The sequence below is a fragment of the Sceloporus occidentalis genome, unplaced genomic scaffold, assembly GCF_023333645.1.
Source record: "Sceloporus occidentalis isolate IW3139 unplaced genomic scaffold, rSceOcc1.0.p SCAF_14, whole genome shotgun sequence".
In the NCBI taxonomy this organism is placed as follows: Eukaryota; Metazoa; Chordata; class Lepidosauria; order Squamata; family Phrynosomatidae; genus Sceloporus; species Sceloporus occidentalis.
Window position 1 is genome coordinate 19,617,063 of NW_028316994.1, and position 24,260 is coordinate 19,641,322.

A 24,260-nucleotide genomic window follows, 5' to 3' on the forward strand; every position below is an offset into this window, starting at 1 on the left:
AACGTCGCTCTCAGTGATTTCTTTACATTTTCAGAGGACTGTTTATACATGACAATGTAATAATAATAATAATAATAATAATAATAATAATAATATTTATTTATATACCGCTATTCCATGGATCATAGCGGTTTACAGCATAGTAAAAACAATTTAAAAACACAATATACAATAAGATAACAAGATAAAAACAACAATACAATTACAAGGCTGACAGAATGGGAAAACGTCACATTCAGGGGGATTCCTATAACGTTACTGCAACGTTACTTTTACTGTTACTGCAATAAAACTTCAATACGTTTGCAATTCATAGTGATTTCAAGACCCTCCGGATTATCCAACATTTTTGGCTATCCAACTATCAGCCCCCCCCCCCCCCCCCCCGTTTATGTCGGATAATCGAGACTCTACTGTAATTAATTAAATATTCTCCTTTAAAAAAAGGGAGTTGTGAGACTTTGTGCAGATATGTGTCTGCCTCCATCCATGTTTATTCTTACCAAACAAAGACAATATCACAATGAAGGAAACTGAAGTGTCTCAAAAGGAACATTTGCTGTGCTTTGGATAGCTATGCTATGGGTTTTAATTAATGATGTATTAATACTATGTCATCTTCTTATTTCTTTATATTGCTTGTAAAGTACTCTGCGGGTTGATGGTGCAGCATAAGACACAAAGGCAAACCCTTCCCAACAGTGGTATTAAAAGTATGGACCCCAGATGGCTTGCTAGAACCAAGGCGGCATCCACACTGGAGAAATACCCCGATTTGGCTCCGCTTTCCAGCATCCTGGCTCAAGGCTATGGAATTCTGGGAGTTGGAGTATGTTGTTCAGAGCAGAGTTGGAGTATGTTGTGGGGCCCAGATCGAACCTTGGCTCAAGGCTATGGAATTTTGGGAGTTGGAGTATATTGTGGGGTCTCTGCTCTGGGCCCACAACAAACTCCAACTCCCAGAATTCCATAGCCTTGAGCCAGGATTCTGAAAAGTGGTGCCAAACCGGGTTATTTCTCCATGTGGATGCAACCATATGTGAATTAAAGTACAAGCATAAAGTCCAGGGAGGAGTAGTTGAAGGCGGAGATGTTTGGCCCCATCTTCCAGTTGTGACAGTGTGGTGTATGTGTTACACAACGCAACAGTGTGTGGGTCTGTTAAGAAAGTGTGGGTGGGATTGCTTGCTTTGTATTCTGAGATTGTGCTTTTCATTTTAATTGGATTCATTTTGTTTTGTGTGCCTGCCTCTGGCCTTCTGGGTAATTTATTCAGGTGGCTTCAGGAATTTAACCTCTGCAGATTACAATTGTTGTTGTTGTTGTGTGCCTTCAAGTTGTTTCCGATTGAGGGCAACCCTGATTACAATTTGCTGCCTGTTTAAAGGCCACCCCCAAAAACTTCTAATCCAATGATTACTGTGTTTGAAATGCTTTTAAAACTGTGCTTAAGTTTTTCATCTGACAATTTATTTAATTCAGTTTTAAAACTTTTTAATTACAAATGGTTTATCAGCTGTGCTTACTTTAATCTCTGCTGGGAGGTTCCTCTCTGGTGGGATTCTGGGATTTGTGAGCTGTGTAACCTTCTCTGTCAGAGAGCTCTGGTGCCCCACCAAACTACAGATCCCATAATTCCATAGTCTTTAGCCATAGCAGTTAAAACAGTGTCAAACTACATTAATTCTGCAGTATGGCTGTTCGACAGTGGAATGCACTCCCTCGGAGGGTGATAGAGTCTCCTTCCTTGGAGGTCTTTAAACAGAGGCTGGATGGCCATCTGTCAGGGATGCTTTGATTTGGATTTCCTGCATGGCAGAATGGGGTTGGACTGGATCAGGGCCCTTGCAGTCTCTTCCAACTCTACGATTCTATGATTCTATGATTCTATGGATTAGACCAGATTTGCACAGATGGACAGGGACTGATTGCTTTCACACCTGGGACAATTATTTCTTGTTTCTCTTGATGGAAGACAGGTTGTTGTCCAAAGTTGGGCAAAGAGGGATGGCTGAATATCAGGCCTAACTAATTTCACTGTTTCTCCCCCCCCCCCCCCAATGTCACAGGTGAACTGAATCAGAAACCCAAGATGGCTGGCGCGTCCGTCAAAGTGGCCGTCCGGGTGCGTCCCTTCAACGCCCGAGAGATCAGCCGAGATGCCAGATGTGTGATCCAGATGCAGGGAAAAAACACCTGTAAGTTACTTTTTTGGGATCAAGGGGGAACACACCTCTGGAGAGGAGGTCATGCATGTGTCCTTTTCTCCCTCTGTCCTTTGAGGTTGAAGTATACACACTTTGGATCCCAGGGACACGGCTGTATTGGTCTGGAAAATATCAGTGGGCAAAGGGAACTTGTAGCACCTCTGAGACTAACCAACTGTGTGAAAGAAGTTGTAGCATATGTTTTCGTAGGCTTGGTCTATTTCCTCAGATGCATGGTGTGAAATGGTGCCCAGGAAGGACCAAATGTGGACCAAGCCTAGAAAACTGATGCCACAACTTCTTTTACACAATTTCTTTTACACAATTAATCTCATGATGCTACAAGTTCCTTTTGCACTTTGGATCCCAGTTTTAGTTTTCAGGATCCATCGCAGGTGTGGGACAGTGGCCTTGGCAGGAAGGCAATTAACTGGAAAACTTATTAATTGTGGAGTTAATGAGGAGTGTGTAGATGCACCAAACAAGAGGCAAGTTCCCCGTCCTGCTGAAAAACAAATTTTGTTCAGAGGTTGCACCATTAAAGGATTCACCCTCCTTTTCCATTGGATCAGTCAGTGATTGGGGTTCAAATGCTGTGCAGCCACGTGGCATAACCAAATCCATTAGAAAACCCTTCTGAAACAGGGCTCTGCCCAGTGACATATGGGACTACAAACCCCAGCATCCCCCAGGATTTGAAATGGAAGTCAGTCCTAGTGGCAGCTTAATGCCATTTGCAAAAGAAAAACTTAGGCCCCATACAGACAGGCCAAAATAAAGCTGCTTCGGGTCACTTTGGAGGTATGCTGTTTAAATGACACACATATCTTAAGAGGCCAGAAGCTGCACCAAAGCTGTGCTCCAGTCCTTAGGACTGGAGTGTGGCTTTGGCATGCCTTCCAGACTCTTAGGACGCATGCATCATTGAAACAGCATACCTCCAAAGTGATCTGAAGCAGCTTTATTTTGGCCTGTCTGTATGGGGCCAATGTCTCTGTGTTTCCTTGTATTACTTTTCACCTTCTTAGCAGCCTCAGATCCCAGTTTTAGGGTAGAGACAGAATCTGCAGTGGGCCCTTGGTATTCGCTGGGGTTTGGTTCTAGGCCCCTTTCCCTGAGTTATAAAGTCCCATTAAATACAGAGGCACTGTAAAATTGTGTCTCTTATATAAAATGGCAAAATCAAGGTTGGCTTTTTGGAATCTGTATATATTTTTGGAATATTTTCAAGCTGTGGATGGTTGAATCCATGGAGAAAGAATCCATGGATATGGAGAGCCAGCTGTATAAATAAAGAAATGCAATACAGCAGCATAGAAAATAGTAGTGTTTCAAAACCAGGGGGAGACTTCTGGCCGCTTTGGTTTTTCCCCTACACTTTTTGGCGCTTTTGGCAGGGAACTGGCCCCTGGAGCCATGGGGGCCGCCCAGCCCAGCCCACTGCAAACCCAACTGCTTCCATTTGGGAAGCTCTGCTTTGAAGGGGAGCAGATTTCTGGAGAGAGCATTTGCCCCGAGAGCCAGGGAGTGCAGCAGCTGGAATGCGAAGCCTCTCCCTCCTCCCCGGCAACAGGATTAATTCAACTTAAATGAGCCCCAAAAGATGTTTGCCCAGCCTGTTTTGATAAGCGCGAAGGGCCTCTGCCAGCCAGCCGGCTGGCCCCTCCTGCGCTCACATTCCTTCCCAGACTGGGTCATGTTTTACCTGAGGCTTTCGAGTCGGACTCCTCTCAAAAGCAACCAGAAGAACTGTGGGTCCACCAAGGGGTTTTTAGGACATGTTTTGTTTATGGATGCTAGAAAGGAGAGCCAGCCTGGACTAGTGATTTGAGCATTAGACTATAACTCTGGAGACTAGGGTTTGATTCCCCGCTTGGCCATGTAAACCGACTAGGTGGCCCTGGGCAAGTCACTCTCTCTCAGCCTCAGGGGAAGGCAATGGCAAACCCCTCTGAGCAAACCTTGCCAAGAAAACCCCATGATAGGTTCACGTTAGGGTTGCGACAACTGGAAGGCACACGGCAAGAACAACAACAACAATGCTAGAAAGACAGATCAATGGGTCCCAGAGCAATCCAAGCCTGAACTCTCAGTTAAAGACAAAGTGATTCAGTAAAGGCTGTCCTACTGTAGAGGCTTCATGGGATGATGTGGCTTATTGGTAAGGTAGGAAAAGAGGAAGACCGCCAGGTGGCAGCTAGGTGGACTCCATCAAGGAACCTGTGGCTATTAAGAAAAGGATCTCTTGGAAGCCTGTCATTCATAGGGTTTGGGAACATGAAGGTGTCTTGAGAGCACATCAGGGAAGTCATAGATGCAAGACCTCAGCAGGACTGGTGATGCTCAAGGGCTTTGCAGGTCTCTTGCTCAGAGGGCCACCAAAAGCCAGCTGCCTTGAGTTAGCAAGACAGGACTGGTGATGACCTAAAATACATTGGGCCTCCTGGCCCCATGCAACCCCCCCTCCTGTGTTGTGTTTGGGATTGAGTTACAGAGCAGCAAAAGGCAGAGGCAACAAGGAGCAGAGCTTTGCTTTGTGAAGCTGGTGGCCATGCTGAAAAAGCCAGGAATATGTGACAAAAGCCACAAAGGAACCCAGCCCATTCTTGGCAATTCAACCCTTCATCCCAATAATCCAGTTTAATTCAATTAACGCTACATGACAGCCTAACAGTATTTCTAACAGGCTACAGGTAATATTTTAAGGATATTTGGTTAAAGTGTGTGATGGCTTTTAAAGAAAACACAAACGTTTGTTCTAGGAAAGGCCTCTGATAGAAGCTCAGCCCAGCCCAGCGAGTCCCATTTTTACAAACAACGTGGGATATAAATAAAGAGATTTAGAGAATCTTAGAGTTGGAAGGGTTCCCCAAAAACCATCTACTACAAGCCCCTGTCATGCAAGAATACTCAACTAAAACACTCCTGAAAGACGCCATCCCGCCTCTGTTTTGATTGATTGGCCTTGCAACTTTTTTAGAACAGATTTCGGCTGCTTTTCACCCTGGAGAGAAGTGACCAGTGGAGTGTCCAGTGGGGCTCTGGCCTGGGCCCAGTGCTATTCAACATCTTTATCAATGACTTGGAGGACAGAATTGGGATCATACTTATCAAATTTGCAGATCACAACAAAATAGGGGGAGTAGCTAATACTCCAGAGGACAGGATCACAATTCAAAATGACCTGAATAGACTAGAAAGCTGGGCCAAAGCTAACAAAATGAAATTCAACACGGAGAAATGTAAGGTACTGCATTTAGGGCAGAAAAATAACATGCACAGATATAGGATTATGGGGGACACCTGGCTGAATGAAAGTACATGTGAAAGGGATCTGGGAGTCCAAGTAGAACACAAGTTGAACATGAGTCAAGAGTGCGATGCAGCAGCTAAAAAGGCCAATGCAATTTTAGGCTGCATCAATAAAAGTATAGTGTCTAGGTCAAGGAAAGTAATAGTGTCACTTTATTCTGTTCTGGTCAGGCCCCACCTGGAATATTGTGTCCAGTTCTGGGCCCCACAATTAAAAAAGGACATTGAGAAACTGGAGCCATGTGTCCAAAGGAGGGCAACTAAAATGGTGAAAGGTCTGGAAACCATGAAGCCCTATGAGGAACAACTGAGGGAGCTGGGGATGTTCAGCCTGGAGAAGAGATGATTAAGAGGTGATATGAGAGCCCTGTTTAAATACTTGAAGGGATGCCATATTGAGGAGGGAGTAAGATTGTTTTCTGCTGCTCCAGAGAATAGGAGACAATGGAGCAATGGATGCAAGCTCCAGGAAAAGAGATTCCAGCTCAACATTAGGAAGAACTTCCTGAGAGTAAGGGCTGTCCGACAGTGGAACACACTCCTTCCTCGGAGATTGTAGTGGAGTCTCCTTCCTTGGAGGTCTTTAAGCACAGGCTGGATGGCCATCTGTCAGGGATGCTTTGATTTGGATTTCCTGCATGGCAGAAGAAGGGGGTTGGACTGGATAACCCTTGTGGTCTCTTTCTATATAGGCAAGCCTGTATGGTCTGGGCCCCAATTCCCCACCCCCAAAAAGCCATCAGAAGCTGTCTCAACACCATAAATGCCTGTGGCTTGGGATCAGAGGGCGAGGGTCACCCTATTTATTTTATTGCAAAACCATCACTCCCCTTGGAGGTTTCCATTCCAAAACATCCAGGGGTTTTTTTGCAGGAAGAGTGGAGCAGTAAGGAAAATTGGGAGCCTTGCAAAAACAAGCCTGGACAGGGAGAGCTGCCCCTGACTTGAAATATGAGGTGTCTCATTATCAAAGGTCTAATCTACATTGCAGCAATAATGATGGCTGAATGCTATGGAATTCTTGGATTTGTAGTTTTGTGGAACGTTTAGCCTTCTCTGCCAGAGAACTCTGGTGCCACAACAAACTGCAAATCCTAGGAGTCCATAGGATGGAGCCATGCTCACAGTTGAAGTAGTGTCAAACTGCATTAATTCTGCAGTGCATATTAGACTTCCAGGCTTCCTTGATGGAAGAACGGGAGGGGGGGGAGCTTTGCATCCCCCTCTTTTATGTTAAATCACACCCCATTTTATGAGAATTCAATATAATCCATGCTCTGTCTGGGGATGGTGGAAGCCGTAGTCCCACACCTGCAGACAAGGGTCCATTGGGCAACATTCTGTTCTAGCAGAATGGCTTAAGCCATCTTGGTGCATAGCATTTGAACCTCAGTTGCACAAAATCTCTGATTTATCCCCAGCAAAAGGAGGGGGAAGCCTTTAATGGGTTGTATACACACACACACACACACACACACACACACACACACACACACAGTAAGAGCTCCAGACTCCTGGCATTTTTCTGCAGTAGCTTGGAGGGGAAATGTGGCTTTCCTTGTTTTTGAACACAGACAGTCACACAATTCTGTCTCTGTGAATTTAAATCATTTAGCCATTTAGAAATGACTCCACTCTGCAGTTTGTCTTCAAAGCTGTGGCTCCAGCAATTCATCCCTTGTCCATTTGCCCTGGAAAAAAGTCCAAGGAATCTGGAGATGTCAAAGACCCCATGGGAATTGTTGTAGGGCCTATAAAAGCCTTGTGACTATGCACTTTGATCTCCCCCCCTTCTCCCTTTTGCTGCCCTCATAGCACCGCACAATCAATGCTTTAACTCCCATGGCTCCATCCTGTGCAGTCCTGGGATTTGTAGTTTGTTGTGACACCAGAGCACTTTGAGAGAGAAGGCTAAATGTCTCACAAAACTACAAAGCCCAGGATTCCATAGCATGAAGCCATGGTAGTTAATGTTTAGGGAGGGTGGTGTTTTAGCTAGGTGCCCTTGTTCTCTCAGTCTCCCAGTTCTTGCCTGTAAAGTCCTGGTGCAAAGATGGATCTCTGCCTGCCCCCGGAGATCTGGGTGCAACTCTGCCCTGACTTGATCTCAGTGTCCTGGCCTCCCTTTTCCTTGCGTGTGTGTGTGTGTCTGAAGCTACGCAACTCATCAGCTGTTGGTCCCTGTCTATATTTAGCCCTGGAACAGCTGAGAGGCCGTCACAGGGGGTTTGGCGGAGGAAGGAAAGGCCTCAGGGGAAGGCAAAAGGGGGGCTTTGCATGTTTGCACACATGCAGACGCACTCCATGCAGGCAGTCCCTTTCCCAAACGGAAGAAGGAGGATGTCCTGCTGGGCTCTTTCCTTCTTCCATCCCCTCCTCCAAAATGCATCCCGCCAGGCTGCACTAGGCTCTTCTCCCACCCCTGTCCTACCCAGCAAGGGGCGAGGAGGGCAGCAATTTGAGTTATGTGGGGAATGTTTTCCTGAGAGCCCGCATTGAGTAACGCTAGCCAGCCGCTGACACCTCTGGCCTGAGCCTCACCCCTTCTTGCTTCCTTCTAGGAGGAGCAGAGTTCCTCAAAGAAGGCTTTTCCAGGCCTCCTCTTTGCAGAGTCCTCTTTGAGGCTTTGGGCTTGCAGGCTCCAGGAGGAGAGAAAGAGGGAGAGGGGCTGAGATAGTGACACCTTTGCTTTCTGATGGTTCAGTCTATGCAGATTTTCTTTCATGCCTTACATTATTAAAAAATACTGTATAAAATTACCTTCAGGCTACATGTATATTTTATATATAAAATATAAATGAATGTTGTGTTTAGACTTAGGCCCCATCTACAAAACGTTTCATTATGTACAGGTATTCCAATGAACAGGTATTGTAAACGCAGGCAAAAAAAATAAATCTGAAATCCAAAACACTTCTGGTCCTAAGCATTTTGGAGCAGGGAGACCCAGCTTGTACTAATGTTAGCAGCACGGCCAATATTAGCAACCACAACTGGACTTCCTTTCTTTCTTTCCACCTGCCAGGCATTGTCAATCCCAAGCAGTCCAAAGATGCCATCAAGAACTTCACTTTTGACTATTCCTACTGGTCTCACACTTCGGTGAGTTTCTAGCGGTGTGGATGGTCGGGAGATGTGTGTGTATTGAGAGGGGACAAGACCTGACCAAGCTGGAAAAGTGGAAACTTCTGCCTACATGGTTATATGGAGCCCTGGTGGCGCAGTGGTTAAATGCCTGTACTGCAGCCATTCACTCGAAACCACAAGGTTGCGAGTTCAAGACCAGCAAAAGGGCCCAAGCTTGACTCAGGCTTGCATCCTTCCGAGGTCGCTAAAATGAGTACCCAGATTGTTGGGGGCAAATTAGCTTACTTGCTAATTAGCTTACTTGCTGTTCACCGCTATGATCTTTGGAATAGCGGTATATAAATAATAAATAAAAAAAAACAAATATGGTGGCCACACAGCAACACCGATGTTGTGGTGTAGGTTGAGGTTGTACAGCCAACTGCATCTCCAATGATGTGGGCACACTCTTCTGTTGCAAAATGGCAAATGTGCAGCAGAAAGGGAGGGGGTGAGTGAGTGAAGAGACACCCTCAGACTCTCTCTACAGTACGCTACATTGTTGGCAGCGGTTAGATGACCATCCATGGATTAAAATGGGCCTGGAATGGATTGGAGGGACTTCCTGATCCTGTAGGATTTGGTGGGGGAGGCGATCCAGGCCTCAAAGGGCGGCACCAGCCCTTTTCCAGATCCTTCTGTATGGTTTCACAGGTGCCATCATGGCATCCTTTTTGGGTGACCAGAAGTGACGTTATGTCCCTCTTGGTCAACTTTTAGGCTTCTGAGACAAGGAAACCTCTAAAATGGCAATGGGCTGATGCCTTTTAAAGGTCTTTTTTTCCCTGCTGAAAATTGCTGGGTGAGTTGAAGGTCCCAAAAGAGCCATGCACACTTGGATCTTCAGGCTGAGGATTTCCACCTCTGCCTTAGATTCTGAGGGGAGTGAAGTGAAAGGTGGTCAGCAACTTGGGGAAGAGGGAAGCCCCTTGGGGGTTAGTGGGGTGACACATGCCCATCCTGAGAAAGAAAGCTAAAGTATACAAAGAGAAGCCAGAAGGATTATGTTGGAGGAACTGGGCTTGTGCAAACATGGACTGTGACCCTTGCACAAGGCCTGACATAGTGCAAGGGGATATACAGGTATGTACATTGCCCACAGTTTGCCAAGATGGCCACTTTCAAGGCACCCCTTTGCCCCTTCACAGTGATGGCACTTGGATCCCAATACTTTAACTGCATCTTCCTAAGCAATCCTGGGATTTGATTCTTTGGCATCTGAATCCCTCACAAAACTACAGATTCCAAGGGCTAATGGAAGTTCCTATGGCTGTTAATGCAGACACAAAATGCCCTAATTGTCTTTGGGGGAAAGAGACTGCTTCGTTGTGCTGCAGGATGGGGGAAAAGGAAGCAGATATGGGCAGGGGTGGAAGGGGACACAGAAGCCACCGCAGCCTCTTGAACCCAATGCTGGGCTTGCTTCCAGGAGGAGGACCCCAACTTTGCTTCCCAGCGGCAGGTCTACAAAGACATTGGCGAAGAGATGCTCCTCCACGCCTTCGAGGGCTACAATGTCTGCATCTTCGCTTATGGCCAGACGGGGGCCGGCAAGTCTTACACCATGATGGGCAAGCAGGAGAAGGACCAGCAGGGCATCATCCCTCAGGTACTTTGAGGAGCAAAAGATCAGGGCTGCAAAGGGCCTCTTGGAGTAGCATTGCTGCCTCAGACTACGCTATGTCAGTTGTTACTACTTCTAATACTGGAACCCAGATGGGGATCAGATCCACTGATGTTTTATTGGGAAGACAGGGAAAAGGAGGGGTTTCTTCACACAGCTGTGTTGTTGAGCTATGGAACTTGCTGCCACATATTTATCCATTCCTTCAGCCAGAAAATCCCCCCCCCCCCCAAATCCTCAAAGCAGCCTAATGTGACACCAGTAATAAGACAGCTCTTGCCTGTGGAATTGTAGCCTAAAACAGTGCCACTAAAAATGGTGGTCGTTGTGCCAGTGCCAGACCATGAGTCCTTAGCTGACAGTCCACAATGCATTTTCAGGAAAGAGGTGATGATGATGAATGACAATGACGATGATGTTTATTTCCCACCTTTCTTCCAATATAGGGACTCAAGACGGCTAATAATAAATTTAAAATAAATTATTATTATTTCTTACTTGCCTCTCCCCATGGATCAAGGTGGGGAACAACAACAGACCAACAAAAACACATCATCAGTTAAAAACACACATCAGTTTAAAAGAACAAACAAGACACATACATATGAAAACAGTCCACATTTAAAAACTCATCATTTGAAACTTACAATTTAAAAACCAACAATTGTAGCCAAGGAGCAGAAATATTATGCTGGTCCCTGGCATATCACAGGAAGAAAATTGCCAGTCTTCCCCCTCAGAGAGCCTGAGAGACAGTGATATAAAAGTCAGAGCATGAAAGGAAAAAGGGATGAGAAGGGAGAGAAATTCCGCTCCTCTGTTCTTTCCGATTGTGCTCCTGCCTGACCTCCTCTCTTCCGTTTTTCTCCCACCAGCTCTGTGAAGATCTTTTCGCTCGAGTGAACGAGCACCAATCCCCCAACCTCTCCTATTCTGTAGAGGTAAGGGCCCCCCTTCAGCCCTGCCCACCATCCCTGGATGCTCTCAGCCCCACACGCTTGGCAGGGTGTCCTTTCCATGGGTTTCATCTGCCTGCTGCGTCTCCCTTCCAGGTGAGCTACATGGAAATCTACTGTGAGCGAGTGCGTGATCTCTTGAACCCCAAAAGCCATGGCAACTTGCGCGTGCGGGAGCACCCCATCATGGGTCCCTACGTAGAGGACCTCTCCAAACTCGCTGTCACCTCCTACGAAGATATTGCGGACCTCATGGACTGTGGCAACAAAGCGAGGTACAGCTCTGGCAGCCCACAAATGCACACACGCACCATAACAACACCCACCAGCAAGACATGGGGTCTGGAAGGGAGGGACGCAGGACAATTGGACTGTGGGATTCACTGCCATAAGATATTGCGATGACAGCCTACTGGGGTGGCTTTGAAAGGGGGCTGGGGAGATTCATGGAGTTCATTCATGGCTACCAGACCTTGAAGGTCTGTTTGGTGCCAACACTGGCTTTGTTCCAGTGCATGAGAGACTTCCAAGGCACCCTGTTCTTGGCAGCCCTGCTCAGGTCTTGCAAAGTTTGAGCGACAGCTGGGGTTTCCCAGATTGAATCAGTCCACCCCAATTGAGTCTTCCTCTCTTTCTACTGCCTTCTATCTTTCCCAGTTTTATTGTCTCTGCTACTGAGTCCTGCCTTCTTATGATGTGGTCAAAGTATGACAGCCTCAGTTTAGTCATCTTGGCTTCTAGAGAGAGTTCATGCTTGATTTGTTCTACAACCCATTTGTTTGCCATTTTAGCAGCCCAGGGTATCCGTAAAACTCTTCTCCAGCACCACATTACAAATGTGTTTATTCCCTTTCTATCAGCCTTCTTCACTGTCCAGCACTGTTCACTGCTTTCACAACCATACATAGGAATGGGAAATGTGATAGCATGGCCATCCTAACTAGTTTTCAGTGATATATCTTTACACTTGAGGATCTTATCTAGCTCCTTCCTGTTCTTACATCTCTGACTTGTTTGTGGGGACTGGCCGGTGGGCCACAGAGACTCAGTATGAAGAAACAAGGTGGGGATATTTGGGGGACATATGTTCCACTGCCATGGGTGAATTATGGACAAAAGAGGGGCGTTTTATTATTTCCCTTTTTTGCTGTGAGAGGGGAGGAACTTTGGAAAGGGATCCTTAAACCAGGAGCCATTAGATTTCTTGGAGTTTTCAAAAAGCCAGAAAGCATGAGCCAGAACCAGAAGGTGAGCCAGAATCCATAGATGATTATCCACTTTCCTTCTCCATCTTCTCAATTTTCCACCCTTCCCTCTCTGCAGGACTGTTGCTGCCACCAACATGAATGAAACCAGCAGTCGCTCCCATGCTGTCTTCACCATTGTCTTCACGCAGCGGCGTCACGACGAGATGACAAACCTGGACACTGAGAAGGTGAGGCTGGGCAGCCAGGTGACATTCCCTGGGTGAGATCTGTAGGATGCCGCCTTCTCTGCACTGAGAACACTCCTGCCACTTCACTGTGGCAGAAAGCTGGCGCCTGGCCCTTAACCCTCAAGGAGTCTTCACACCCTCCTTGTGCTCCCCTCCCAGCCACCCAAATTCTTCTTTCCCTTCTTTTCAGGTCAGCAAAATCAGCCTGGTGGACCTGGCTGGGAGTGAGCGTGCAGATTCCTCGGGAGCAAAGGGCATGAGGCTGAAGGTGAGAGCCCGTGCCTTGGAAGCTTCAGATGGTGCCATTTTGTGCTGGTCTAGGGGTCTGTATTATCAAGATTTCTCTAGCACTACATGTCTGTTTGAAATCTCTCTGCCTTTGTGCTAACTCTAATGGATGTCTTCTTCCCCATCCCAAAACCATTCCCAGGAAGGTGCCAACATCAACAAGTCCCTGACCACGCTGGGCAAAGTGATTTCTGCCCTGGCAGAGATGGTGAGTGATATGCATCAGGGCTTGTTTGGGGTTCAAGGCTGTGGAATGTGATTCTGCAGCTCTGGCTGGCCAAATGGGATCCCTTGAATGCAATAGCAATAGGAGTAGCAAGGACATTTCTGTACCACTTGTCAGTGAATTAGCACTCCCTAAGTGGTTTACAATCTGTAAGCTAATTGCCCCAACAAGTTGGGATTCATTTTAGTGATGCCAGGCTGAGTGGACCCTGGAGCCCTGCCAGGGATCAAACTCACAACCTTGTGGCTGTGAATGGCTGCAGTACCAGCATTTAACCGCTGTGCCACCAGAGCTCCCACAGTTTGGGGCGGGGGCTATTCAAAGTCTCTCTAGGTTCTCCCAATTCCCCCCCCCCTCAAAAGGCTCTGAAATACAGTGCAGAAACCACAGAGCTGTTTTAGTTTTTGAGGCTGTCCCCCGAGTTCAGGCTATGCCAAATTTAAAACCTCTTCAGGCGGACTCTACCCACCAGGGTTGTGAACAAGCATTGCCTAAGCAAAACTTTCCTTGTCCTGCCTCCCTTCGTGTTTCCAACTCCCTGTGTGTTTTCTCCTCTTCTTTCTTGTCTCCCCCTTCCCAGCAGAATAACAAGAAGAAAAAGTCTGAATTCATCCCGTACCGGGACTCAGTGCTCACCTGGCTACTAAAAGAGAATTTGGGTGAGCCCCCAATGAAACTTTTGGCAGGCTGGGGACCAGAAGGAAGGGCTGCAGGGGGATTGGGGAGACTAACTGTTGGGGGTGATGGAAGAGAAGTGGGGGCTTGGGTTGGAGTAGATATGGAGTGCATCCGAGACCCAAGGGCAAAGGAAGGACCATGTTGTGCGACTTCTTTTGTTCAAGCTTCCTTCCCTCGTTGGGGAGCTTTCTGGATGGGCTGGATTATGACCCCCACAGCATCCTCAGCCAACATGGCCAATGGTTCTCATGGATGAGGATCATGGGAAATGCAGCCCCCTAAACAGCTGGGAGGCTGGCCCTGTTGGAGGTCAGAGAGAGGAATGTCTGCATTCTTTGTACTGCCAGCTGAAAATCTCTTCTGATGTTTTTCCTTCACCAAGGGCCAGTGGCTAAAAATGTAGGGGGGGGGGAGATTTAATTCCCAGTTCTCCTCCCTCACAGCTCCTCCCCATTTTCTCCCCATTTTCCAGGGGGCAATTCCCGCACCGCTATGATCGCTGCCCTCAGCCCAGCCGACATCAACTACGAGGAGACGCTGAGCACCCTCCGGTGAGCCAAGGAGGACGATGTGGGGCGGGATGGCATGGGGCACCAGGCACAAACAGATATTGAGGCAGGCACCCATAGATAGAGGCAGCCAGAGTGTTCCCATCCATTGCCTTCCCATCTTCCTCATCACTTCTGGGCTTCAGAGCCTGCCAGGAGTTACTGGCTAGAGTTTTGGACCATCAACCATCATCGTCATCACCAGCAACATTTTATTTTATTTTTAATGCTCGCTTATGTATTTATAATACTATAATATTATATAGTCTGTAGTTATTGTTAGTTGGTCTCAAGTCAGCTCTGACTTATGGTTCCCAAATGAGTGAGACCTCCAAGAGCCCTCCCCCCCAGTCCTGGTTCACTGCCAGCCTTGCTCAGGCCTTGCAAACTCAAGGTAGCAGCCATGGTTTCCTTGTGGGCAGATGCATCTGAGGAAGTAGACTTAAGTCTAGGAAAACTCATTCTGCCAACTTCTTTCTTTTAGTTAGTCTCAAAGGTGCTACAAAATCTCTCCACATACTGATTATAATATCATGTTCTATATTATTATTGCAATCATTGTAACATTATTCTTATTGATACAACTGTGCTGCTGTTCCTTCTCCTTCCTCTCTCTCGTTCTCTCTTTTTCTCTCTTTTCATTCCTCCCCTCCGCCCACCAGCTATGCTGACCGTACCAAGCAGATCCGTTGCAATGCCATTATTAATGAAGACCCGAATGCCCGCCTGATCCGAGAGCTCAAGGAAGAGGTGGCCCGGCTCCGGGAGCTCCTCTGCGCCCAGGGGCTTTCAGCAACCACTTTCCCAGGTAGTGCACAGGGGGAAAGAATGGGTGCCAGCACTCTGCTTGGGGCACTCTTCACATCCCCAGAAGCATTCTCTCCATGTCCCATGGCTGAGTGCTGTGAAGGAAAATCCAACACTAAGTTTTGGGAGAAGTCAACGCTCAAGCGATCTGAGGAAACAAAAGGCTTGGTGGGTTCAGGGGGGTTTCTGTAGTGGATGCGGACCCCTGCTAGCCACCAGCAGATGGGCTTCAGAGTGCTTCTCAGTGTCATTGCCCAGCATTAATAGCCTCCCAGTGGCATAAAATAGTGTTATTTTCTGTTTGGTAGGTCCCACTAGCTGGTTTATACCTTAGTTTCTCAATTTAAGGCTGGAGAGAGATCCAGAAGCCAACTGGGGATGAAACCCTTCCTGATAGCAGCTCACTTAGATTTCCCTGATACTGTTAGGATGGGAGCTGGCTTGTGCCTGCCAGTTCAGTTTCCTTTCTTTGTTTCTGCCTTCTATACCCCCTGGATGAAAGGAAACCCCCAGGGGACTCTTTAATCCAGTGGTGGGGATCCAGTGTGTTGGCCCTGGGGTTGGTCCGAGGAGACTTTCTTGTTTGGGAGACAAATTTTCCTGTTGGCAAAGAGGGGTGTTGGGACGCCCCAGTTCAAGGGCTGTGGGGCTCTCCTCTGCTGTTGGCCACACACTGCATCCATCTGCCTCCAAAAAGACTTCTGTGAGGGGAGCCAGTGTTTTGGTACCAGAGGAAGGCTGGGGGTGGGGGTCTGGCGTGGCTTCTAGTTTCAGCTCAGAGCAATGGCCAGAAATTCTGTGGGCCCCCATTTTGTCTCCTCAGATGCATGAGACATTTGGAGGGAGAGGTTTAATTGGAGAAACAAACTCAGAAGCTCTTCTTTGAGGGCCTTGTTTTTGGGAGGGGGATTTGTCCAGTTCCTAACTTCACCTGTCCATTTTCAGGCACCAAGACAGACAACCCAGGAGGGGGACCGGGGCTTCCCCTCTCTTCCTTTGCCCCGAGTGCAGATTCTCCCCTCCTGCTTGAACCCATGACCCTCAATGGGGAGTCGGAGCAATACCTCCCTGAATCGGAGGAGCAAATCATCTGCACGGAGGAGGCCATGGAGAGGCTTCAGGTGAGCAGGACAGGGCTAGCCTTTCTCCAGCCCATGCAGAGGAAGAAAGGAGCCCAGCTGGGGCTCAATGTTAAAGCAAACTGGGAATGTTTCCAAATGTAGACACTCAGAGCTAATACAAGTTCAAAGCTTGTGTCTCTGGGCATTCTCTCTTCTGCATGGGAACACATCCAGAGAGACTGAAGGCTCTAATCCAAAGTGGGCAGCGATGAAGGGTCTTCCCCATTCCCTCAACCAGGGCCCCTGTAGATCTCATGCCTGTCTTCTGAGGCTACGGGTTGCAAGGTCACTTCTGGATTTCCATAAATAGAATCAGGCCAAAATACATCAGGAGGGATGCATTTTGCCTTACATCTGAATTGTAGATCTTGGAGGCTTGCACCTACATTCCTTGGTTTAAAGATTGGGGGGCCAAGGGGGTCATACAACTGCCCTTTGGGGGCACAGGCAGTCCACAGGCTGGTTCCTACCCCATATTCCCACCCCATTCCTGGGTGAACAGGAGTCCCTCTTGGTCTCCCAGTTTGTTAGTGGTCAGCAGCCATGTCAGCCTGTGCAAGAATCACAACCAGAATCTGTTCCATATCTGCTGTATATCCAGAATCTGTTCCATAAATCTGTGATTCTTGAAGGTTCGGTTCTGATGTTTTTCTTTTGTCAAAGTAGAGAATCCAACTTTCCTGCTTCAAGCAAGCTTTGGAGGCTGCTCAAGCCAAAACCTACTCCAGGTTGAGGCTCAGCATTGCCTGCTAACCCCTGTTTGTGAGTCTGCAGATCTTTTCTCTTCCATCTCTCTTGTGTTCTCCTTCTTCCTACCCATCTGCTTACGAGGTTTTTTAGCCCTTTCATGTTCTGATTTCCATCCTTCCTTGCCAAATTTTACTCCTTGCTAGAGAAATCAAAAGAATACTTCATGAATTCTCTCATCTTTAGTGGGAAAAGGCATCTTGAGCCATCAAGACCACCTTGTCAAGAGAGTGGCCAAAACCACTCAAGAGAGTGGCAAAGCCTCAAAATGCACACACACACACACACACACACACACACACACACACACACACACACAAAAGCTCTTCTAGTCTTGCCCAGCTCACATTTTTTATTTGTTGTGTGTTGGAAAGAAAAAAGTGAAGCTTTGCATCCCTGCTCCTGGTCATCCTTGGACTGCTCCCTTCATGTCCAGGGAGAGGGCCTCTTCTCGCAGCCCCCCTTCATTTTCATGCAGAGAAATATTCCCATCTAGCGGATAGGCTGGGGACTTTTACTTGTTATTATTGTTGTTGTTATTATTATTATTATAAATGGAATTCACCCTGAATTGCTTTCCTGCCCTTGCAGGAGACGGAGAAGATCATTGCTGAACTGAATGAAACCTGGGAAGAGAAATTGCGGAAAACGGAGGCCATCCGAATGGAGCGGTGAGGATGGGGGCAGCTGCCCCACTTTTTTGGCTTCAGCATCTTCCTAAGCGAGCAGACGATCCCTTGGGTTTACACAGGACATATCCTCTGACTTAGGGGTTGTATGTAGGTCCATCACAATATAAGTATAATAATTTTCTGCTGTCATTGTTGTGGTTGTGGCTGTTACGTCCCTTCAAGTCAACTCCAGCTTCTGGCTGCCCTCTCCTTCCATTTTCTTGGCTAGAATTCCTCAGAGGAGGTTTATTACCATTGTCTTCCTCTGAGGCTGAGAGAGAGTTACTTTCCTGTGGTCCTTGAGTGGATTTCAGTGGCCAAGCAGGGATTCGAATGGTGGTCTCCTAGTTGTAGTCTGGCTCTCAAGCTATAATGCTACGCCGGTTTTCTAGATCTGCAACAAAACAAGTAGTTCAAATATAAGACGCTGAAATTTTGTGCAAATACCACTCGTGCCTGAAAAGTTGGCTTTCTGAGGTGCCCCAAGCACACTTGTTTGGTTCATTCATGCACTCCAGCTCAGGTTTCCATAAACTACCAAAGTGGTTGGACTTGGAGGGGTCTGGCTGTGTCTTGTGTTGTCTTTTTATGCCTCTCTGTCCTTCCTCGCAGGGAGGCTCTCCTGGCTGAGATGGGTGTGGCTCTCCGGGAAGACGGGGGCACTGTGGGGGTCTTTTCCCCAAAAAAGGTAAGTCGGGGGGAGCTTCCCCCCAAAAAAACACCTATGCACACTCACACACAAATGCTCAAATGGGGCCAGGCATGACCCTGTTTGACTCCACAAAGAACCTAGGCTGAGAAATACAACTGGCCAGAACCTTGCAATGTTATCTAGTCAGAAATAGTCAAAAATACTTTACTGTTTGTTGCAAGTCTGGGAAGCAGGATGTTCTGCTGCTCATGATGCTCCTTGTTCAGTTGGTGGCAGCCAAGAAAAAGCTGTTGCTTTTAATGTTTTATTATATTCATTAATATCCTGCCTGTTTCCCAATACTGGGACTTGGGACAGCTTACAGATCATTTAAACTGGTACAATCTATGGAGTTAAAACTTTTTAAAACACATTAAGACAGAATATAAAAATCAACAAATTGGTAGAACCATTAAAACAGACCACCATAAATGAGTTACACTAAGCCACTGTTAGCCGTTTGAACAAGATCCTGCATCCTTTGTGCTGCATGGTAGCAAGGTTGTCTTTGGCCCATAGAAAATCCCAAAGCTGGTGGTTCTGATGAGGAAAGTGTGTGAAACAGGCCCAGGCAGCTTGTATGTCTTTCCAGTGATGGCCACACAGTGGCGCCGGTGGCGCAGTCCCTGTCTGCGCATGCCTTCCAAGGCAACTTCACCTTTCAGCAGAAGGAGGCAGCACCTCTTCCTTCCTCCAAGCCTTTGTCACTGTTTTATCCAGTTTGGTTTTTAAAAATTGGTTTATAACTTTAGAGGGAAGAGTGTTAAATCTCTTACAAAGAAAAACCAACAAGGAGCCTGGGGTTGTCACGTTTTTCATTGATTCTGCATCAGTTGGGTTAGAGTCCCTCTCCCAAATAAATCTCCTGCACCCAGACAGTGGCGTCCCTGCCAGGAGTGTCACCTGGTGTGGGACGGCAAGGCTTCCACAGACAGGACCAAAGGAATTCCCTCCACCTCAGTGCCGCGGCACATAGAATTGCACCAGCGAGGTGGAAGGTGCACACAGCTCTTGCAGCAGCTGACCAGTCTGGGGGTTGGCCGTTTGCCTTCCGGCCATTGCCACGCATGGGACCCAACTGGCCACTCCCCCCAGGTGTGCTACCCAACCCCAGCACTGCACCCCCCTAGTGACATCATTGCACCCAGAAGACACCAGGAGTCTCCTTGTGGTTTTATAATTAAGTTGTTTTATGGCCCGTAGTCGTGCGCTCAGGTCTCTGTGTGCTGGTTGGGATGAACAGTTTTTCTAATGTAAAGTCATGGCTGGCATCCATAGTTTTTTGTGGGTTTTTTGGGCTATGTGGCCATGTTCTAGCAGAGTTTCTTTCTGACGTTTCGCCAGCATCTGTGGCTGGCATCTTCCTTCTCACGCGCCCTCTCTATGGCAAAACAGAATTATTACAAATCATTGATCTCTGCCAATGAGAGGCGCCTGCAGCGTTTGTTCTCCACTTGAGAGTATGTATTTTCCCTGGAAGAAGATTAACCATCCATTATGAAGCCAAGCCCTCCCTCCAGTCCATCTGCCTTGGTCCAGGCCTTGGAGGTAGAGAGGAACTGCTGGACCTCTTACCCTTTCCCTCCACCACTCCCTTCTCCTTTTGTGTCGGGTCTTTTTAGATTGTAAGCCCAAGGGCAGGAAACCGTCTAACTAAAAAGATTGCATGTACAGCGCTTCATAAATAAAGGTTAATAATAATAATAATAATAATAATAATAATAATAATGGTGAAACATCAGAAAGAAACTCTGCTAGAACATGGCCACATAGCCCAAAAAACCCACAACAGTTTTTCTATTTTTGTTATATTTTCTTTATTTGTTTAACATCCTGCCCTTCTCTTGGCATGGCTTACAACATAGATTAAAACAAAGGATAGTACACCTAAAAATATGCTTGATGATAAAAGTTTTTAAAAATACAAATGTACTATCCTGTTATTGCAGTACTAATTTAAAACTGCGTATCCCCCAAGACCCTTCTGTGCAACCCATTAATTGCCAATTTTTACTTTTACCTATCAGCAGAACAGCAGAGCTGGTGACCCAGCATCCTGTGTCAAGAAAATGATAGTATTACATATAAATTGAGTATAAGCCAGCCCGGGTTCTGTACAGGGAGGAAAGTGGGGTATAAATCAAATCAAATCAAAGGAGTCCTGGTGGCACAGTGATTAAATGCCTCTACTGGAGCCACTCGCTCACAAACCACAAGGTTGTGAGTTCAATCTCAGCCAGAGGCCCAGGGTCACGACTTAGCCTTGCATCCTTCCAAAGTTGCTAAAATGAGTCCCCAGCTTGTTGGAGGCAATTGGCTTACAGTTGTAAATCTCTTAGAGACTGCTTAGTCTGAAGTATGAAGTGGTATATAAATGAAGCTGCTATTGCTAAATGAAGCAGTTAAATCAATGGCTAAATCTCAATGTCTTGCATTTTGCAGACTCCCCACCTGGTGAACCTGAATGAGGACCCCTTAATGTCCGAGTGCCTCCTCTACCACATCAAGGATGGGGTCACCCGGTAACGCCTAGGGCCAGAGTTGCAAATGGAGGGGATGCAGGGGTTCCCTCTGAGCCATGCCTCATTCTTATACCCTCCCCTTGTCTGCCTGTGCCCCCTGCCCCTATCTGCTGCCTTCCTTCTCCTGCCCAGAGTTGGTCAGCAAAACGTGGACATCAAACTGACGGGGCAGTTCATCAAGGAGCAGCACTGCGTCTTCCGGAGCATCACCGGCGACTCTGGGGAAGGTGAGTGTGGCTTGAGCAGGCGTGCGACCGTCCCCCTCCCTCCACCTCACTTGGGGGGCTTTGACTGAGCCCCTCCACTATGGCTGTCCACTGTGAGTGCGGTTCTAACTTGCTCTGTCTTAATGACCGTTTACTCTCCCCTTTCCTTTCTGCTTACGTGGAGCAGGGGGTCTCTGCTGTGGGGCCACGTCCTGACAGGTACTGGATTGTCTGTGATTCTTCCAAGGTGTGGAGGAGGGCATGGGGTAGAGCTGCACATCCCAGTGTTTTAAGTCTGTCTCTCCATTTTTTTTTCTCCTACCATTTTCCCAGCTTAGATCCAGTGCAAAGGAGTCTTTTATTTCCCTTTCTGCTTCTTCTGCCCATTGTTACCTTAACTGTCCATGGTGGGGGTCAGTTCCCCCCACAACTGGCCTGTAATGATGGGCCTTGAAGGAAAAGGGTGTCCTAACGTCCATCCCCTTCTCCCCATTTTGCAGCTGTGGTCACGCTGGAGCCGTGCGAGGGGGCAGAGACCTACGTCAACGGGAAGCAAGTGATGGAGCCTCTGGTCCTGAGATCAGGTAGCGTTGGAAACCCTTTTAGGTGCAGCACATTACTCCTCCTGTTGAGATTGTTTATACCTTCACTGTTCCACGATAGTTTCTCCTGTTGGGCTCATTTCTCTCTCCCCAACCAAGGCAACCGCATTGTGATGGGGAAGAACCACGTTTTCCGCTTCAACCACCCTGAGCAGGCGCGGCTGGAACGGGAGCGCAGCACCCCCTTGGAGAGCCAGGCCGAGCCGGTGGACTGGAACTTTGCCCAGCGGGAGCTGCTGGAGAAGCAAGGCATCGATATTAAGCTGGAGATGGAAAAGCGGTCAGTGTCATCGGTAGAATGGGGGAATGGTGGGACTGTGGCAGTACAGCTGTGGGGAGCGAATGCCAGGGGTAGGGGGTTACATTGGCCATTCATGGGACTTTGACTGGCCACATACATTCAACATTCCCTGCAGTGCCCCCAACCCTGACATTGTTAAATGTCTTAAGTTGGCCCCAAATGTCCCCCATTCATGCTCCCTCTAGGCAACATTGACTTCTATTTGATTTTCTGTTTTGAAAAATTCCCTCTCTGGGCCTAAAATAGACAGGAGAATGCTTTTAAAATGGTGATTTCCCTGCACATTTCTTATATTGTGAGGCCCTGTGAACCTGAGGGGCATATTTTCCCCACTGCTGTGACAAAGGAAGCCCCCAAGTCAATAGTTGAGTTTGGAAACTGATGTGGTTTTGTGTGCCAAATGCTTTTGAGTTAGCCAAGTTCTTGGAGGAAGGCAGACGGTGATCATAATCCACAAAGCCTTCGTTTCTAGGCCTTTTTGGGGTGAAGTATCTTCTGCCCTGAATGCACATGTGAGCTCTTCCAGGCAACCACATCCTTGTTGTGGAGGTTCCTAGTTTTGATGCTGTGCACTTTGAGTGCCAGACAGTTCTGTGCATAGTGAGGAGGAGATTCCTCCCATGGTGATGGTGTTGCTATCAAAACACAAGGGGCACATGGACCCCTTGCCATGGCCTGGGGAGCCCTAGGGTCTGTCCAGATGCCTGGTTTGGGTCACCATGGATTGTTCTGTTTCTCCTCCTCCCCTTGTATGTTCACATGCAGACTGCAAGACCTGGAGACGCAATACCGTCGGGAGAAGGAAGAGGCGGACTTGCTTTTGGAGCAGCAAAGGCTGGTATGGGCAGGTTTCGCAGTCATTTTTAGAGTGGTCTCGCACTCCTCAGGGAGCCAGAGGCTGGGTTTTTGCCAACCTTCTGATTGGCATCCTGTTTTGGAGTCAATGCCCAGAAATTAGCCAGTGCTCAAGTTGGTGGGGAGAGCTTGCAAGCCATGACCCCCAGGCAGTGCTATCCACATGCCCCATCCACCCACAATTCTGCTCCTTTTTTCTCCATCTCAGTACGCAGACTCTGATAGCGGAGATGACTCGGACAAGCGCTCGTGTGAGGAGAGCTGGCGCCTCATCTCGTCGCTGCGGGAGAAACTCCCCGCCACCAAAGTGCAGACCATTGTGCGGCGCTGTGGCCTGCCCAGCTCAGGCAAGAAGCGAGAGCCGCTCCGTGTATACCAGATCCCACAGCGCCGGCGGGTGGCAAAGGACCCCCGCTGGCTGACGCTGGCTGACCTCAAGATGCAAGCGGTCAAGGAGATCTGCTACGAAGTGGCCCTCAACGACTTCCGGCACTCCCGCCAGGAGATCGAGGCCATGAGCATCGTCAAAATGAAGGAGCTCTGCCGGCTGTACGGAAAACGCGACCCCAACGAGAGAGAGAGCTGGCGGGCCGTGGCCCGAGATGTGTGGGACACGGTTGGTGTTGGCGAATCGGATGGCGGTGGTAGTGGCAACAACATGGGGGGCGGGAGCTCAGATGGCAGAGCTGGCACCCCAGGAGCTGACGTAGATGACCTTCGGGCTCACATTGATAAGCTGACCGACATCCTTCAGGAGGTGAAGATCCAAAACAACATGAAGGACGAGGAGATCCGGGCCTTACGGGATCGTGTGGTGAAGATGGAGAGGGTCATCCCCATCTCCGAACAGGTGAGGTCCAGTGCCCTTGGGCCAGGCACATAGACGACTGCTGATGCCCACCTCCCCCTTAGGGGCTGCCCACCACTTCATTTGTTTCACTATTCACAAGGGATATAAGCCTTTGCTTATTTCATTCTCACATGCGAGAATGAATCATTTCCAAAGTAATCTCACTGGATGAGATTATGACAGCATTTTTCAATAAATGTTCTCATTTTTAGGACTTCATTTTGAGACATTCATATTTACAAAACACATTATTATTATTATTATTATTATTATTATTATTATTATTATTGCCTAGAAAATACTTTCCAAATGTCTGGAACAAACATTTTTCTATACAAATATTTTTCTCCTCAAAAATGGATTTTGTTGAGAAAATGAAATTCCATTAGCGCCACAGGTTTCATTAGAGATGGCTGCACACCAGACAGTTCTTTTGACTCATTGCCCTACTTTGAGTTAGTATTATTAGTATTCATGATGACATCTT

The 24,260-nt window shown here is 47.7% G+C and overlaps 1 protein-coding gene across 6 annotated transcripts in view; it reads left to right on the top strand.

Annotated features, from left to right (window-relative positions):
* Nucleotides 1–24,260, top strand: part of KIF1C (kinesin family member 1C) — a 49,648-nt gene that overhangs the window by 22,388 nt on the left and 3,000 nt on the right. For 5 of the 6 annotated variants that reach the window (XM_089481033.1, XM_089481036.1, XM_089481037.1 and 2 more), the window contains exons 2-21: nt 2,070–2,198; nt 8,545–8,621; nt 10,075–10,254; nt 11,145–11,210; nt 11,322–11,500; nt 12,549–12,660; nt 12,851–12,928; nt 13,091–13,156; nt 13,755–13,833; nt 14,325–14,403; nt 15,063–15,208; nt 16,153–16,328; nt 17,667–17,746; nt 18,359–18,434; nt 20,880–20,959; nt 21,092–21,186; nt 21,666–21,749; nt 21,867–22,047; nt 22,834–22,906; nt 23,132–23,773. In XM_089481033.1, the coding sequence (XP_089337159.1) occupies nt 2,093–2,198; nt 8,545–8,621; nt 10,075–10,254; nt 11,145–11,210; nt 11,322–11,500; nt 12,549–12,660; nt 12,851–12,928; nt 13,091–13,156; nt 13,755–13,833; nt 14,325–14,403; nt 15,063–15,208; nt 16,153–16,328; nt 17,667–17,746; nt 18,359–18,434; nt 20,880–20,959; nt 21,092–21,186; nt 21,666–21,749; nt 21,867–22,047; nt 22,834–22,906; nt 23,132–23,773 (2,655 nt within the window). In that variant the 5' untranslated portion in view covers nt 2,070–2,092. The remainder of the gene's footprint in view (nt 1–2,069; nt 2,199–8,544; nt 8,622–10,074; nt 10,255–11,144; nt 11,211–11,321; nt 11,501–12,548; nt 12,661–12,850; nt 12,929–13,090; nt 13,157–13,754; nt 13,834–14,324; nt 14,404–15,062; nt 15,209–16,152; nt 16,329–17,666; nt 17,747–18,358; nt 18,435–20,879; nt 20,960–21,091; nt 21,187–21,665; nt 21,750–21,866; nt 22,048–22,833; nt 22,907–23,131; nt 23,774–24,260) is intronic. The other variant, XM_089481032.1, reaches the window with a different exon arrangement.